Source organism: Oryzias latipes, chromosome 22, assembly GCF_002234675.1.
Source record: "Oryzias latipes chromosome 22, ASM223467v1".
NCBI classification, from domain to species: Eukaryota; Metazoa; Chordata; class Actinopteri; order Beloniformes; family Adrianichthyidae; genus Oryzias; species Oryzias latipes.
Genome location: NC_019880.2, coordinates 13,920,906 through 13,938,960, shown reverse-complemented (window position 1 = coordinate 13,938,960; position 18,055 = coordinate 13,920,906). Strand labels below are relative to the sequence as shown.

Genomic DNA, 18,055 nt, shown 5'->3' with positions numbered 1-18,055 from the left:
AGATGTTTCATTTGTCCTATTGAGTCACATCTTTAAAGGAGCATTAGACATGTTCAGAAAGTGTGATGCTCCAGGATGTGGAACCACAGTGAAACATACCTGAGCCTTTGCATCTTTTTACCTTTCCTTTTTGAAATGTATCGTCTCCATATTTACACCAGAGCTCGCCAAGATCACCCCCTCTCAAACTTTGGTAATCACACCTTTTTCTCCTCTGATGGTTAAACCAGTCAATGATTAGAGTAAACTCAATATATTGAATCTTAAAACATTTCCATGGTATATACTCAGTAAGTAGTTTCCAAATTTGAACCACTGATAGAAGTTGTCCTATGTGATATGAAAAGTAAATGTCGGATAAATAAAGAACCTACTTAGAGAAGTACGGAGTGGCGTCTCTGCACCGTTAAATGCAGGTGATTCAGGAGTGTCTGTAACCGGAGCGGCGTAGTTGTTATTGTCTCTGGGTTCAAACAGAAGCGGGAATTAGTCACCCGGGGCCTGAATGTTAATCACCCCAGCTGGCTGTTGTGACTAAACATGGCTTAGAGGACAGACCGGGCCGTCTGCTTTCTTTCCCTCAGAACGACTGGTGTCCCCTGCTTCACATTTCCCTTCGTTCGGTTCATTTCAGACCTCTCTGACTCAGTAACCCAGCCTCTTGGCATTTCTCTGTTAACCTCGCTGTCACCGGTGTCCCTAAAATTAAAAAAATAATTGGACAAGCGTCCTTGCGGTTCAGTCGCAGCCAGAGTCATAAAGGTCCAAACAAGCGATTTGTCATAAATGACACTGTTATTTCCTTACTCATGAGGATTTCAAATTACTAGTCGGAGAGGTTGGATAGTATTTTTTCAGCTTTTTTTTGGGACCGATTCCTATTAAAAGTGAATCAAACCATGGAATCGCTTGTTTTTTATTTTTTTTTGTTCTGTTATAGCTGCTAAAGATCCCACCCGTGATAAAGATCTTACCGTTTTAATTTAATTGAGTGCAAAATAAAAGAAGCTTGCTAACGGAAAATGCTCATCTCTGCTCAGGATGTGTGGGATTTGATTGTTGAAGGCTGGAAAATGCTTTTCTGCTCTAAAGGCACGATCTAACCTCAGATCCGTTTCCATTGAAGTTTATTGTGTATTATGCACACTGTTGTGTGCACATAAGCGCCGAGCATCAAACCATTATTAACTCCACCGCCCCCCCCCCCTTTGCATCTGGGAGCTTAAGAAGTGTCAGGCAGCATGAGCTTAATTCATTTAGACACTCCAATACATCCAGGCTTTGATTCAACAACACTGCATTTGCTTTAGTTGGAAATTGGCCTTCATTAGTGAAAAAGGAAGTAGGAAGAGAGTACGGAAGCTTTTAAGCATGTTATAATCATCAAAATCAATCTTGTGGTGCCCAGAGAGGCCGAGGCAGTAATTATTGTGCATTTGGGTGGCATCACCACAAGAAGATAACATGGTTATTCCCACGCTTAGAAGGTGCATCTGGAAGGAATCAGAAAATCCACATTCATGACTGTGTGATTAAGTTTCCACAGCCAGCACGGGCTGGCTTGAGTATTGCAGCGGAACGTTGATGAATGAAGCAACAGTCCTCTGGTGTTGGTTTTTGTGTGACATCCGTCAACAAAGAGGTTCAGCTTCACTCTGATTGGCTGCAAGGGTTTTACAGGTTAAAAAAGGCACTACAGACTCTGCAGAGTTCATCCAACACAAAAAACAAAAACTTTTCTGACTGTTTCAGTCAATTCAGACCAACTTTATGCACTACTGGAAAATATAGTTTAATAACTAGAACTAATGTAGTAAAGTTTTGTTAGGATGCAGTATTTAAAAAAAAAGAATTTTGGAATCAAATGGTTCTAAAAACATTTTCAGTGCTATTCAGCCCCTTAATAAAAATGAAGCATTCTCCCTGGGCTTGGATTCTAGGATATTTGACAAATGGCATGATAAGGGTTTAAAACATGTTTGCAACTTATTCTAAAAAGGTGATTATCTGTCTTTTGGACAAATTCAAAATATCACACAGAGATTTTTGGGGTTTCCCTAGGTGAGACACTTTGTTCAGACCTCCTTCTCTTTCCCAAGTGACCAACCAATCCTTCATCCAGTAGAAATGTCTTTTTCTTAAATTTAAGGAAAATGCTACCTCCAAGAAGAAATTCCTTTCTCTCTGTTATGCACAGTTATTGGCATCGAATCCTCTCACAAGTGAGAAATCTAGGTATCGTTTTGAGGCAGATTTGGGGATTGAACTTGATGTCAAAACTTGGTCAATAGCTTTGGTGTCGGCAAAAAAAAACACATTTACAAGACTCAATATACTCCGCAGGTTTTACATAGGATTTAACTACAACGCTCACCTCTCTGTATAAAGTGTAAAAACACTGTTAAAACTTACTATAACTGTGTTTGGCAGTGTCATTTGATCTCCAGATTTTGGCAAAATGTTCCTAAGGAGCTACAAAGAGACTTTTAACGTTTTTCCAATGGAACGCCTCAGTGCCCTGTTAAAGGGTGACTCCGACATTACCTACAAGACGTGGCAGCCTTATCTGGATCACCTTCCTCGAGAAAAGGAGGAAGTATTTAGTATTCCCAAGTATTTAGTGACTGCTTTAAGAAAATGTCCCAACATGTTCTAACCTAGATTTTGTGTGCACCTTCAACTAGTTAGATATCTGCTGTGCTGTGCTGGTTTGTGTTCTTTTCTTGGAAAGATAATAAAGTAAAATTAAAAAAGAAATAAGGATGTTATGGGCAGTACTTATGTTTCGACTGAACAGTATCCATATGCATAATTCACCACAAAACAAAACTTATTTTTCAGCTTTGAAAGACTTTTCTTTTGGAGTTACCCTATTTTTTTTCCTTTTCTTGGAACTCAAAGCTAAACTTTCCATTTTGGAAAATCTACAATTTTTAACTCAAAATTTGTCCCAAAGCAGACAGATGGCTGGTTCCAAATGCAGCAGGTTTATTAGCTCAGCTAAAAGGCCACTAAGCTAAATCAGGGTCAGACAGGGGTCAATAACGACCATGGGAGCATCAGAGAAGAGACAGGGGTTGTCAGGATCCAGGCAAGATTTGTGGCAGGCAAACAGAGTCAGAGACAAAACAGGGTCAGAAAATCAGAAGATCAGGTCTGGATATAATGCTCAGTGATGCAGGCAGAGTGGCACAAACAAAACTTTGCGTGTGAGTGAGTGAGGCTCAGTACTGTCCTTAAGTAAACTGTGAGTGATTGCAAGTGAAAGTCAGGTGTGTGGCATCCAGAAACTGTGCGCTGGGCTTGCTGGGAGATGCAGTGTGTTTACAACTCAGGAGAGACAGGAGAGAGGGGGAGACAGAGCTCTGACTTCTGACAATAATCATTTATATCATGTTTGACACATCCATTTTTCTGAGGTCCCTTTCTCATTAGTGTGATCAACGGTTTGTTAAAAAAAATAATTTTTGCCCGTGTTTCTTGCCCTGTAGTTCATCATCATTCCACTAGGGGCAGTAGAAAGGCTTTTTCTGCTCTGAACATTTTTTATATTTCTATGGTGAAATCTCAGATACTTTTGGCAGGAAAAGTTCAGACTTAATGGTGAGAATAACTATTTTTTGTTAAATGACTACTTGCTGTATTGAAAGAATGCTGCATTTGTTGATGGTTAATTCTTTCTAAAACAGTTAAACCATGTTCATAAAAATATGTGTGTATCAAATTTGAGACAGTGGGTAGTTAAAGCCTCATTTCAACTGAGTGGTACGTTCTGGTATGGTCCAGTTTATAATGGTCCAGGCAATTCAGGTGAGCGTTTCAACTCAAAGTTGGACCGTCGTGGTGCATGAGGGGTGAAGCTAACAACAACAACAACAACAACCATGGAGCAGCAGCTCATTTTTTCTGCTTGACTTTTGGTACTTCATATTTACAAGTCATTTAATGCTGTTTGAGAGAATATTGCGGGCGGCGAAGAGGAATAAAGCCGTGTTCTTGGCGTTTTCTTATGTTGTAATGACCTTTAACCAATCAACGGGTTCTAACAGTAGGTCCGCCCTAACCGGTCCCTTCCATTCTTCTATGGACCTACAACCAACGGGGTCCCAAAAATGGTAGGGTTTGGTCCTGCTTAATGGAAACGCTCAAAATACTTGACCATACTGCTCAGTGGAAACGAGTCATAAGATGCTTTTTTCCTGAACATTCATGTCAATATTGCTGCATCTTAAACAAACGTCCCAAATCACCCAACAGATCAATACTATCTATATTTTGTTTTAAAAAAAAACAACAATTTTTTTTGTGGGTTTAATGAAAGTATTTCAAAAACAGTTTAATTCCGAAAGAAATATTTCCGTCAATTCTTTGGTGTAGAGGACTTTACAGGTTTAAAGTATTGTCAAACAGAAGTGAAGTGTGTAATATAATGTGCTGAAAGTTTCAGCAGAGATATATGTGTGGTGAGGGCATTCCCCGAGCATAAAGATTTAAGCTCTAAATCTCTCACTTAAGTTCTCAGCATGAGGATAAAACCTAATACGCTCCTCTTGCTCAGAATGAAGCATGTCGCAGTTTCCCGCGGCAGTTCGTTTGCACCAAAATCAAAAACCATTTAAAAAACGTGTCCAACTGTAAAAAGTCAGCGATGCTTGTAGCCATCATTTCACACCGAGGGTTTTTGTTGATGTTTGGTTTCACTCAGAAGCAGCAGATTACAATTTGAAGCATTTCATAGTTTTCTAATGGTCTAAAAAATCTTCAAGAGCATATTATTATAGTTTTTTAATCAAACAAAACAAAAGAATAAATAATCAATGAAACTGAAAAGCTGAAAAAAACTCTTTCTTAGGAACTTTTTATCAACTCACTTGATAAAACGTCATTAGTTCATTAATAGATGATTCACTCCAAGGAAATGACACAATTTGAGACCTCCCATCACAGCCAAAAAAATGTGCAAACAAAAAAGGAAAAAAAAACACACAAATAAAGAAATAAATGAATGCAAAAATGTTACATTTTATAATATTCAGAGCTTCCACAGTGCACAAAATAATGGCAGAGAAAAAAAGAAAATCAATGCTTCAGATGAGAAAGTGTTTCTTCTGATAGTTAAACAAATGTAGGTAAAATTAGAACATTTCTTTAAGAAAAATGACAAAATGTAGTCCAATCAGAGGCCTTCTAGTGAAATTACTCAGATGTACAGTAATGATGCATTTTGATTGAAAGGTTTTTGTAAATTCTCTCATAGTAATGATTGCTTTTATCATCTCCCACCTAAAAATGAATGCCTTCCATGAATTTGATTGTGCAGAAAACAATAGGACAAGTCAGATGTCCCATAAGCCACTTGGGGGCAGGCCATAATTTGTTGCTCAAATAACAGCTTGCTGTCACACTCAGATACAATCCAGCTGTGAAGAAAAGAGACAAGAGCAATTTATTCAAAAATCCCCTCAAACAATATTAAATCAAAATAGATGAACACTTTTTAAAGGAAAAGCTGCTTAATATCTGGTACAAAAATAACCATTGAGGTACTTTCAGCACGTGATAGTGGATTTCTTGCACCCCTAAGGTAAAACAACACCAGATTTGTGTTATCTTCTGACAATGCATTAAAAACCGATCGATTCCCTCTGTAAATAATCAATCAGCTGTAAGTAAAGATTTAATGCAATGGAAGACATCCACTGTAGCATTATATCTATACTATCCATCGATTCAGCCCTCGCAGCAGAGCTTTAAGACTTCCCTCCTGCAAACCTGGACACCTTAGATCTTTCCCATTTTCACTGCGAGTTGTTAGAGATTAAACAAGTGTGTGTGGTGGAGGCGGGTTAACGGAGGCAGACGTGTCTGCAGGTCTCTGTCAGGGAGAGGAGCCTTCCCTGCAGGGACTCAGTGCAGAAAACCATATTACAGGAGTGTGGCACGGTTTGATGCCCCGTGGCACAGCAAGATGAGATTTTTTTTCCTCCACACGCTGGCCCAGATGCTCAAATTTCATAACCTTTTAAGTGCAAGTTGGAAGAAAGGTTTTGTTGGCTGCATTAAAAATCCATCATTTGGTGAAAACAGGGTTATATCCCCAGTTTCTTATTAGACTTAAAGTTATGCATTTAAAAAAATTCTGCGCCTCATCTGCTGCCTAATAGCAATTGGTAGTGTGCAAGTGCATAAAGATCAGAGATCTGCCTTTTTCTGCTAAATCCTACTGGTGAGATGAGTCTGCACAGGTACAGGGAGCATGGGTTCTGCAGTAACAGCTGCGTGTGGGCGACGGTAGTACAACAGCAGAGGGGAAGGGAGGAGGGATGGAGCTTAATGATATGCAGCAGAGCTGTAAAAATCCTCGTCCACACCAGCACCATGACAGAAAATCCATGCATCTTTAAAGGTCAAGGGCCTCTCTTAGCATTGATTGCTTGCGAGCGTAGAGGAGCAGAGAAACTGAATCCTTGGAAAAATGTGCAGCAGATTGTAACTTGCTGTCTGTCGCCGGGGAGGAGGAATTAAGAGCAGATGGTGCTAAAGAATCATGACATAAAAAGAGAGACAAAATAACATTTAGAAAAGCGTGTTTGAAAAAGGCTAAGCTGATTATGATGTTATGCATCATCTGGCTGCAACATGCTGCTTCACACAAACATGCAGATTCAGCTGCCAGGCATGTGCTATGATTGACGGGCAACTTGAAGATCTTTCAAGTTTCGGAGGACGTTTGAGTGGACGTTTGAGGAAAATCAAACATCACACATCATTTCAAAGGACACGGATCAAAGAGCAGAGAAAAATGTCACATTTGAATGTGTGTCGCAGACCTTTCTTCTGTATATCTGCGAGAGGATCTTTGAATTCTCAAATATGACATCGACCACCCCCTCCCCTCCCTTCAGCACCTTCAGGGTTCTCCCTTTTCCTCTGACAGATGAGCAGACTCTGCAAAGACAGAGCTGGTCTCCAGAACATCAAGATACAGCATGTGGGCCCGCTGAGAGATGAGGCAAACTGGAGCCCAGCGATGCTTCTCTCCTCTCCCTCTCTAACCCAATTACCAGCAGACCTCAAGGAAAGGGGCCGGCAGGACCGGCATGTCAGGGGACGAAGCAGACATCAAAGATGGACAGATGGTCCAGAGGATTTATCACCTCGGACTCATTTCCTGCAGAGCAATTTCCTTACTTAATAGAGATAGAGATCAGAAGTTGAAGTGCTAAAAATGGCAAAAACATTTATTTACAGATGAATCATCAGTTTGAGGTGTTATTATTCTTGCCTCTGTCTTTTGAAGAGGCTTTTCCAGACAGTGCCTTTTTCAAATATAAATCAGATTTATGGCTAAAATAGATTTTTATAGACCTAAAATTCCTAAACGGCAAACCATGATTAAAAAAAACAACGAAATTTGTGTTATATTTTACTTTTTTTGTGCAACTCATGGTGAAAGAACTACAATCAAGATGTCAGAACGTGTGAAAACTGTGTTTTTAACATGTTCTTGTGCCCCGTTTTCTGCATATGTGCTTCTGTTTTAAATGGTATCGTTTTTTCTTTTGTCTGTACACATTATACGCATTGAGATACAACTTTTTTTTGTCACCAATAACCCCCACACACACACACACACACCCACACACCCACCCACACACCCACCCGTCACACACACCCATATTGTGGATCTCATGTCTGCACGCTAAGCAAGGTGTGCCGAGGTCACGGCTGCAAGGACCTCAGTCAACTTTGAAATGTGTGTGTATTTCTGTATTCATTCATTCATTCATTCATTCATTCATTCATTCATTCATTCATTCATTCATTCATTCATTCATACATACATTCATTCATTCATTCATTCATTCATTCCTTCATGATAGAGCTCCGAATTGCTCACCATTTTTAATGCACCAGTAATATTAGGTTGGGCTTGTGAGGGGCTGTAAGTGGGAGAGCATGTAAACAAATGGATGGGAAGTGGGAGAAGGCTACCCCCTCAACAACAGTCCCGTCAACAACTCAGAGACAACTTTCTGATGAACTACTGCTGCTCTGCAGAAACTAGGTCCTGGAAAACGACACGTTTTTTTAAATTTAATTTTGCCTAAAAATGGCACAGTTATAATCAAAAGACCACTGGGAACGCTTCCAAAATAGATAAAAAGAGGATTGCAGTAGGACTTCAAAAAGCATTAATTTAACTTTCCTCTGTACTCACTGGCAGTTCAACTTTGTATTTTTTGACCATCATCAGTTGTTGAGTTGTTGCGTCTTCCCCATTAAATGTATTTGAAAACTGGAATGAGTGACCCCTCCCACCTGGCATTCCAAACAGGATGTACCCACTGGCTCTAAGAAACCAAAATCCCATACACTTTTATAGAGAAATAAACAGCTATCATCAATTTTTCAGAATAACTATTCTTTCTCTGATCCTTTTTTTAAAACATGTTCTTGCTAATCTTAATTTTCTTCATGATATGTGTCTTTACTGTAAGTTATTTAGGTTATTAACTGACCAATCAGAGGCCTCGATAAAAGCATTCAAAACGTTTGATTGACAGATTCTCCCTCTCTCAAGTGTTAGGTTTGAGGACTTCCAACAAGCTCACTCCTGATTGGTGAGAGTGGTTGCCATAGAAACAAGGACAGACTCAGGCCAATCACTGTGTTTACACAAATATTCCAATACTTTCCCTAAGAGTTTGTTTTTAATATAACATTATTAGAAATGCCAAAAAGTAATAATAGAAAACACTGTGTCACATAAGGATCTAATCCGATACAGTGTGTTGCAGATATACAGATAATCTGAAGTGTGAATATTAAAGGCTGAAACAATTTGAACTCCAAGAGTATACGAGTGAATTGCTGGTGCAAAATCCTTCTATTTTTTATTTTATTTTTTTTAACAATGAATTACCCTCAGGTAATGCAGTTCTCTCCCACACAGAAATGACCTTTTGTGGCCGGCTGCTGCTCTGACCAAGGCTCAGTTTTGAGCAACAATGGTTTCAATGCATGACAGAGTCAAACTCATCATAGAAACAACCTAGAGTGATGCGAATCCACCGACAAGCATCTTTTCTGACAGTCCCTCGTTCTAAAATATCCCCTCCTGTTTTCTCTGCACTCATGTCCTTAGCAACCTGTAGAGTATCCAACAACAAACATTTACAAGAGCAGAGAGGATTTTTTTTTTCCTATTCTGCTTGAGTCTCATCCACAGAAAGGTGACCTGATGAGTCACACTGTGGTCTGAGGGCGGGCTTAAACTCGTCTCTTCTTTGCATGGCAGTTTACACATTTGCATATTGTTCACAAGACTTTTGAAAGTGTAGAACCTTTGATTTTCCTCTAAAACTGAGAAGCTTTCAAGGAGCTTGCTCATTCTTCCCCTGAAACAGAAGCACTAAAAACAAGATTAGCCCTTCTGTGTAAAGAAAAACTGTAATTTAGTCAGGCTGGCATGCTGCCCAGGGCTGGAGCCAAACTTTTAATTGCTCAGCCCATCATGGCGCTTGTGTTGCCTTGGAGATGGCAAATCTAAATTGACGCAAGCTCTCACAGTCATTTGTTTCCATAGGGAATTTTTTAAACTGGCCTCAACAAGTGACAAACATCCACATCAACACTTTAACTAGAGTGTGGCTCTGGTTTTTCAAAAGGAGCCACTTGGTCCATAATGGACATCTCAGGATCCACGGTTGCCTTTATCACAAAGTTGAGATAAAGGGTGAATTCTGGCCTGTGCTGCTGTGCTGCAGATGGAATTCCATTCTGATGCAAATCATTCGAACTGATAACAATGATGCTGTCTGTCATGTATTTAAATATCTCATATAAATCTGATGCCCCAACTAAAAAAAACAAATCCAAGTTATTTATGACTTCAATCTTGCAAGCTGATTGGATTCTGTGTCACCTATCAGAAGATGTGATAATGTGCAGGTATTTTCACACTGTAATTTCTGTTGACATCCAGTTCAGAGATATGAGAAATTATTTGAGTCGTCAAAACAAAGGAAAATCCTCTCCAAGCAGGACATTACAGAGGAGATTATAAATCCTAAAGGCAAGGCAAGTTTATTTGTATAGCACAATTCGTACAGAAAGTAATTCAAAATGCTTCTTTATAAACGAAATAAAACTTCACTCGCTGGCCACTTTACCAGGCTCACCTGTCCAACTGCTCGTTCAAGCAAATTTCTAATCAGCCAATCACATGGCAGCAACTCAATGCATTAAGGCATTAAGATACAGTCAAGACAATCTGCTGCAGTTCAAACTGAGCATCAGAATGGGGGAAAAAAGGTGATTTACGTGACTTTTAAATGCTGCATGGTTGTTGGTAGAAGACGGGCTGGTCTGAGTATTTAAGAAACGGCTGATCTACTGGGATTTTAACGCACAACCATCTCTAGGGTTTACAGACAATGGTCAGAAAAAGAGAAAATATTCCATGAGCTGCAGTTCTGTGGGTGGAAATGCCTTGTTGATGCCAGACGTCAGGCCAAAATGGTCAGACTGGTTCCGGCTGATAGAAAGGCAACAGGAACTCAAAGAACCACTGGTTACAATCAAGGTCTGCAGAAGAACATCTCTGAACGCACAACATATACAACCTTGAGGCAGATGGGCTTCAGGAGCAAAAGACCACACTGGGTCCCACTACTGTCAGCTAAGAACAGGTAACTGGGGCTACAAGGCTCACCAAAACTGGACAATAGAAGATTGGAAAAACGTCTGGTCTGATGAGTCTCCATTTCTGCTGGGACATTCAGATGGTAGCATCAACAACATAAAACCATAGATTCATCCTGCCTTGTATCAACAGTTGAGGCTGGTGATGGTGGGGGGAATATTTTATTGGCACACTTTGGGACCCTTAGAACCAACTGAGCATTGTTGGAACACTACAGTCTACCTGAGTATTGTTGCTGACCATGTCCATCCCTTTGTGACCACAGTGTACCATCTTCTGGTGGTTACTTCCCGCAGGATCAGGCGCCATGTCATAAATCTGGAACCATCTGAGACTTGAACATGACAGTGAGTTCACTGTACTCAAATGGCCTCCACAGTCACCAGATCTCAACCCAACAGATCACCTTTAGGGTGAACGGGAGATTGGCGTCATGGATGTTCAGCCGACATTTTTGCAGCAACTGTGTGATGCTGTCACGTTAATATGGACCAAACTCTCTGAGGAATGTTTCCAGAACCTTGTTGAATCTATGCCACATTGAGTTAAGGTAGCTCTGAATTCAAAAGGGGGTCCAACCCTGTACTAGCAGCACCTATTTAAGTGGCCAGTGAGTGTATCTGCGTCACAGTTCATATGCAGATTATGCTCAAATGTTAACGTGCAGGGTGGGGGGTGCAAATGTGATTCATTCACACATCTCCAAGTAGTCCATGCATGTTTCCAGCCATCACACGTATTTGGCAGGGCTTTTCCAGTCTGTATCCCCTTAGTGTGTCACATCCAGCAGAGAGCCCCTCACAGCTCCTTCATCATGACTTGGCATGCTAAGAGAGTTACATGGTGATGATAGAGCGGGAAAGACAAGAGAAGAAGGGTGGGGGGCCAAGGCTCCTTCAAGCAGGAGGCTTTATTCTCACCTAAGTCCTCAGGGCATCATACACCAGCTGGAACTCACTTAATTATGCAGCCAGTGTGGCACAGAGGTCAAAATGACACTGGGATGAGTGCGACAGGCTGTGTACTTTAGGGAAGTTTCTTCAAAAGAGATCAAAAAGGAAGTTGTGGTCCTGAATTTGAAATGAATGCATAAAAACAGAAACTCTACACGCATTCTGGAATTACATGAAGACTCACATGACACCAGCTAAACAAACTTCAGAAATGTTGGAAGAAAAATCTAAACAAATTTTATTATTATCAACCTGTGTTTTCAACTTGAGCATGTAAAATGATAGTCAGCAGAAAACTGTTTTAGTCATCAACTGTAAAGATCTCAACCTATATTGCAGAATTCTTCCTAGTGTTTTAATCTTTTAGCACATAAAACGCTTGTTAGAGTTTGCAGTTTTTTTTTCTGAAACCCAACATTCTTTAACAGAAGGTGGGAAAAAAAACATTTTTCAGAGTCTGCTGTTTTATTTCTAAAGTTTGCATTTGGTTTCATTTTGTTAGCAGTTTACTGTTCACTGTGCAGACTCTAGATTAAAATAAAGCGGGGCCTCAGAGATCGAGTCGTTATACTTCCTGGTTGAAAAATTATTTTGACACCATAAGCTCTGAGTAAATTCCTTATCTTAATTTTTTCATGCATGAAGGTGCTTGACAACATCCCAGACAAGCTTTTGCAAGTACTGCTAACTTTGCAGGATCGTTCTTAATGTGAAACAAGAGAGGTCTAGCAAAGGGACTGGCAGAGAATAGAACAGACAACAACCCATTTTCTCTACCACCATTATACAATCAAAGGTAATTGTCCTCCCTGGTGAAGCTTATGAATGATTCATAAACATGCTCCATAAATTTACAGCAAAACACATTTTTATCACCCATAAATCAGACTACAGAAGCAAGAAAATTGTGTGGCAGGATAATTAGGAATCTTTCACAATAAGCTTGACAGAGTGCCTCAGAATGAATTATTGAACGTGTACTCTGGAGAATTGCCTCAACTGTGCTGCTACAACATATATGTGTGTGTGTTGGAAGGGGACCTGTTTTTTAGACTTGCTACATTGTTATTTCAAGCCTGCTTTTGCTAAAATTCAAGGACGTCGGTCTTTAAAGAGGAACTCTTCGTGCCGAATAACATGAAAGCACAACAACTTTATAGGGAGAAGAGTTTGATCTATTTCTGAAGAAGCCCCCACCTCCCCATCAAAACACAACGTGGGGTAAAAGCTTAAATCTTTTTGTTCTCATGTGATGCTAAGCCCTGCCCTGTGTTGGTGCACACTCATTATCTCCATATAGAGTGAGAACAGACATGAAACACTTGGCACAACTACAGCAAGTGCATGTTCTATCTTCTGCTTGTACAAGTTAATGGTGTGGTGGACTTGTGGTGGAGGGTTTCTGAGAACTGAACACCGCTGCCTGCGTGTGATAACAGCCTCTCGCCTCTGTGCTCCAAAAAAGATTATCAGACAAACTTAAGAGAACTTTCACTAACACTGGCCTGTGTGTTTGTAAATTGAAGCATACAAATCTGCAGTTTGAAGCTGGTTCAAGGCCGTGCGTTGACCCTTTTCATCCACCCAAAGCTTACGCAGCAGCAGGGTGAAAGGAACTTTTTAAAAAAATCTTTTTTCAGCTTAATGGAGACTTTGCATCTGCATGAAAAGACCATCTAAAGTCTTACTTCTGTAATTGAGTTTTTATGAAGTCGGTAGCGGCAGTCAAAACATTGGTGACATTTTTATCCAGTGAATAAATATAAAACCTGGAGTAAGCTGACTGCAGCTGAATACATTTATTCTTCATATTAGTTGAAAAGTGGGCCCCATATTTTCCCCAAAATTGGCCAGAGATAAGGCTATTAAAGACCAGCCACAGTCTTCAGAAATGAGACTGCTGCTGTTGGAAGATGGATGGAGCAGTAATAGTGCCATCAATGGTTCAGCATCAATGATTCAGCACTCATCAGGCTTCTCTAATTCATAGCTAAAAGAGTTCAGGCTTCGTCATAAAAGTGACGAATGTCAAGGTGAGGATAAAAAAAGAAGTTCCGAAATTTTTCACAACAGGATGAATGCAAGTGTTTTTTCTTTTTTTTTGTAAAGAACTAAATGCATAATTCCAAAACTGTGTGCAGCAGGTCAGTGAAAACTTTAATTTATGGTGTTAAATTCTATAAACGTTTGAGTCCAACTGAGCCATCCAGCCGCATTTTGAGGACAGTAAAGTAAACATGTAAATTCATTAAAGTTTTCACAACACTAACAACATTTGTTGTTTCACCTTACTTTTGATATTTATTTGTTTAAAATTGCAAATAATACAATTCCATAAAAATATATTCAAGCATTGCATTAAAGGAGCTTCGTTATGCTATTCTTAAGCTTTTCAGAGGATATACATAAATATGTTAATATCTTACCTTTGGCAAACTAAAGAATGATTCTCTTCATGACATGTTAGTTATTTTTGCAGCAAATTTTTTTGTCAATACAACACACCATGTTCTTAAAAAAATTACAAGTGTGAATGTAAAATGTTATTGGAGTGCCTTCTTATGAAAGTGCCCTTTTTTCCATGTTGTTTTTGCCACAGTGAGCTGCAGTTTAATCTGTTCTCATTTGGTCATTTGGATTATAAAACCTCCTTATTCCAGGCTTTTATGCAAATTAACCAAGTAGGGAGGCGCTGCGTTTTATTTTCAATAACTTTCAACATATCCTTTTATTTACAAGCTTGATGCAATCCGGGAAGTTCCAAATATTTCCTTTCCTTAAAAAAACTTTAATGGGTGGTTTTTATACGGCGGCATCTCCAAACCTTTTAACCATTCATATGATCTCTGATCCATGCAATAATCTCATTAGCATGATCAAACTTTCCCTAAAAACCCTTACATGACTTGGTCCATGTTATCTGCCCTGTAGTTCATCATCGTTCCACTAGGAGCAGCAGAAGGGCTTTTCCTGATAATTTCAAAATGGCTACTTCAATGAAACCTCAAAAACACAAGTTTAGCTAATTTTCAAACCTTTTTGGTGAGAATAATTTGTTGCTATTCCATTCTTTACAATACAGTTACACCATGTTACAAATGTTTGGATCAAAGTTGAGACATTGGTTAGGCCTAAGTTCGGTTCTTTTTCTCTTGAACACTCATGCCAGCAGTTTTGCATCTTAGGATAACATTATTTTGATCAAAAACTCACCAAATCACCCAACGGCTCATATTTGATACTATTCATATTTCAGAGAAAAATATAATGCAAAATTTCATCAAAGAACTTAAAAACGTCAGAATTCCAAAACAAATGATTTTATTTGTCAGTTCTTTGACGTGCTTGGCTTTACACAGTTGAGCCAGCAGTTTCAATTTAAGAGAATCATCAATGCCAACAATAGTGTAAGTGTGCGTGTAGTTATGTGTTAAGTTTAAATTGAAATTAGGAAAACTGATTAAGGACCCCCCCCCCCCCCCCCCCCCCTGAGTTGTTGTGAATAATAAAAAAAAAACAATAAACATCAAAAAGGCTTCAGAAATCAAAAGGCCAAAAAGTGTGTTTCAGCTTGAAATTGGACTTCATAAAAATGGGAGTCCATCAAATGTATTAAAATAGATTGTAAAAAAAAAAATAGAAACTCCATTTTTTTTACAAGTTAATTAGGTTTGGTCATAAACTGGATGAATCGTTTCACAGAATAGTTTATTACTTCCCCTTAATTTTTAAATGAATAAAACGACTGCTCTGGTATTCATAAGCCAATAGTCCCATCCCATGTGTGATTAAATTGTCTGCCACCTTAATTTTTCCTTCTTCGTGAAATGTCTTCACGTAAATCATAAACAAAAAAATGTTTTTGCTAAACTTGTAATAAAACATATTACTTTGAAGCAAAGTTATTCAGAAAGCCCGCTGAAAGACGAAACAGTCACATGATGGTTTTCTAAAGCAAACGGGTAATTTTTGAGCCTGTCTCAGTGAAAGGTTTTCATGTTAAATGATGGATGAACAGAGTGGGAAATAGAATGTACACAGCTCAAAAAGTAAGCGGCTTTCTCATACTGTAACTGCATGTGTCTGTGTTAGCATCTAAGTGCTCCTGCTTTTTAGGCTATTCTGAGGCCAGCAGTGTTAAATAACCCATGACACCCTTTAGTAACTATGCATGTGCTCGTGTGGAGATGAAAACCTTTTGTAGTATATATTGAATTATATAAACTTAATTAAAAAGGTCATTCTGAAACTCTATTTGTGTTGTTGTGTAAGCTGTTGCAGGCTATAACATAGTTTCAGGCAGCTAACTAACGTGTGACATGTTGGGCTAAAGGTGCGATGTTCGTTTTCGCTTTAGGGAAAAACTGTCACCTTTTATTTCTTATTAAAAACCTTGTAATAAGTCACCTCAAACAGGTTGCGTTTGGGTTTAACTGTTCCTTATGTTAAATATTTGACCCAAACCATATTTTCTCTGTAAGATATAGTGGAATGTCTTACAGGATGTCACTACACATCCGCATCAACACAGAATATTTAGATGAAGATGCTCTGCTTCAAGCTGTTTCAGCACAGTGGAAGTGAACATGACAGCTTCCAATGTGTAATCTATTCTGTGTTTGATTATTTCTTTGGTACATATTTGAAACCTTTTATTTTTATATATGAGCAGTACTTATAAATGCTGAGACAAACAGTATTGAGATTTTAGATTATTCGTTTTTTCCAAAATTTTAATGTTTTGTCAAAAATAGCAACAATCATTATAATAAAAGAAGTAAATAAAGAAAGAAGCTTTAATATTGTAACATGTTTTATTTTAAATGTGGCATAACCTTTAAAAAAAGTCGTTTGTTTGCTCGACAAAAAAAAGAAATGTAATTAAACGTTGATGCCTGAACTGAGAACAAATACAATTGTTGTTTCCGTTGGTGCATGTTGCTTTACTCTGAATGTGTAATCTTTGATGCTGAAAGTATGCTATGTGTCTAAGCAAACTCTGACTGTCCTCCTCCACAGATTGAAGACATCATAACGCGAATACAAGATGAGAAGGCTGGAGGTGTAGCCATCCGAACTGTCAAAAGCTTCCTCTCAAAGATCCCAAGTGTCGTTTCTGGTTTGTATTTGAGTGAAAAGCAACTATTTGTAGATGCATGTGAGCCCTCATTGTGGTCTTTCTTTGCCATCTTTTGTTTCTGATAGTTTTTTTATTGAACGGACAAGTCAAAAGATTCAACAATAACTAAAAAGTCAGAAGCTCTAAAACAGGTTTGACCTTCCGTGAAACTGCTGCAAATAGGACGGATTATGTTTTCCCTGACAAGTCCTTGGCCATCAAGAAAACGGCCTGTGGTTTGATGATGTCTGTCCTTTTTGTCTCTCTGTGTGTATTTTTGTCTACAAACTGCACTTCTTTTTGGCTGGTGCCTATATGAAAATGAAAAAAGGGAGTTGCACCCACATTTTTATTTTTTTTAAAGCCTGTGTTACTCCTCCACACTGCTTCAGAGACGGGGTCAAATCCTCCTGCCTGAGCACAGAGAGAGGAAGAAAAACGTCAGAGCTGTCAACAATACTTTATATTAAGACACCTACTCTGCTTTGACAGCTTTGGCAGCTTTGACCTGAAGCTTTCAGCGCTAGATGAATCACAAAGACCACTCCAAGGCCTATTCGTGTCTATATATTTCAGCTTTGGTCAAAACACTTGCAGGGTTGTGACTGCGACGCCAATTCTGACCAGTGTCTTTCTTTGAACAGGTGCAGACATTGTTCAGTGGCTGATAAAAAACCTCTCCATCGAGGATCCAGGTAACCCTACTGAGAAATCTGTCCATACATGTGCAGCTTTCAGGCATTTTCAAATGTTGCTCGTGTGTCACCAGCTGAAGCCATCCACCTCGGGAGTCTCATCGCAGCCCACGGCTACATTTTCCCCATATCTGACCACGTTCTGACTCTGAAGGATGATGGAACCCTTTACCGCTTTCAGGTACAGAGAGATCCAAAGAGACCACCCTTGATATCTGTTAGAAGTGTGGAATGATGAGATGATGGGAGTTTACCAGTGGGATGTATTTACTGCATGATGCTAAGAAGAACAATCCCTCCTAAGCCTATTACTCATCACATCAAGGTCGATACTTTGTTTCCTTGCGGGACGGTGCAGTGGAGCGAGAAGATGGCGCACAGGTCGGCAGCGCAACTCGTATGGAGGTGTCTTCGTTCACACTCCATCTTCTCCAGCCTCAACTCTGACATATGTCAGGTGGAGATAGCTCCATGACAATTCCCAACTACTACTGAGATTATGCTAATCTTGCAAGCTAGTTTAAGTGAGCTGACCCCCCACCCAACGGGAAATCTCTGAGCCGACCGTACGCTGGCGCTG

The 18,055-nt window shown here is 39.4% G+C and overlaps 1 protein-coding gene across 4 annotated transcripts in view; it reads left to right on the top strand.

Annotated features, from left to right (window-relative positions):
• The window catches only part of LOC101168163 (regulator of G-protein signaling 6), a 45,751-nt gene that overhangs the window by 11,110 nt on the left and 16,586 nt on the right, over nucleotides 1–18,055 (top strand). For all 4 annotated transcript variants that reach the window (XM_020713386.2, XM_020713387.2, XM_011490432.3 and 1 more), the window contains 3 exons: nucleotides 16,681–16,780; nucleotides 17,425–17,475; nucleotides 17,550–17,656. In XM_020713386.2, coding sequence (XP_020569045.1) covers nucleotides 16,681–16,780; nucleotides 17,425–17,475; nucleotides 17,550–17,656 — 258 coding nt within the window. The remainder of the gene's footprint in view (nucleotides 1–16,680; nucleotides 16,781–17,424; nucleotides 17,476–17,549; nucleotides 17,657–18,055) is intronic.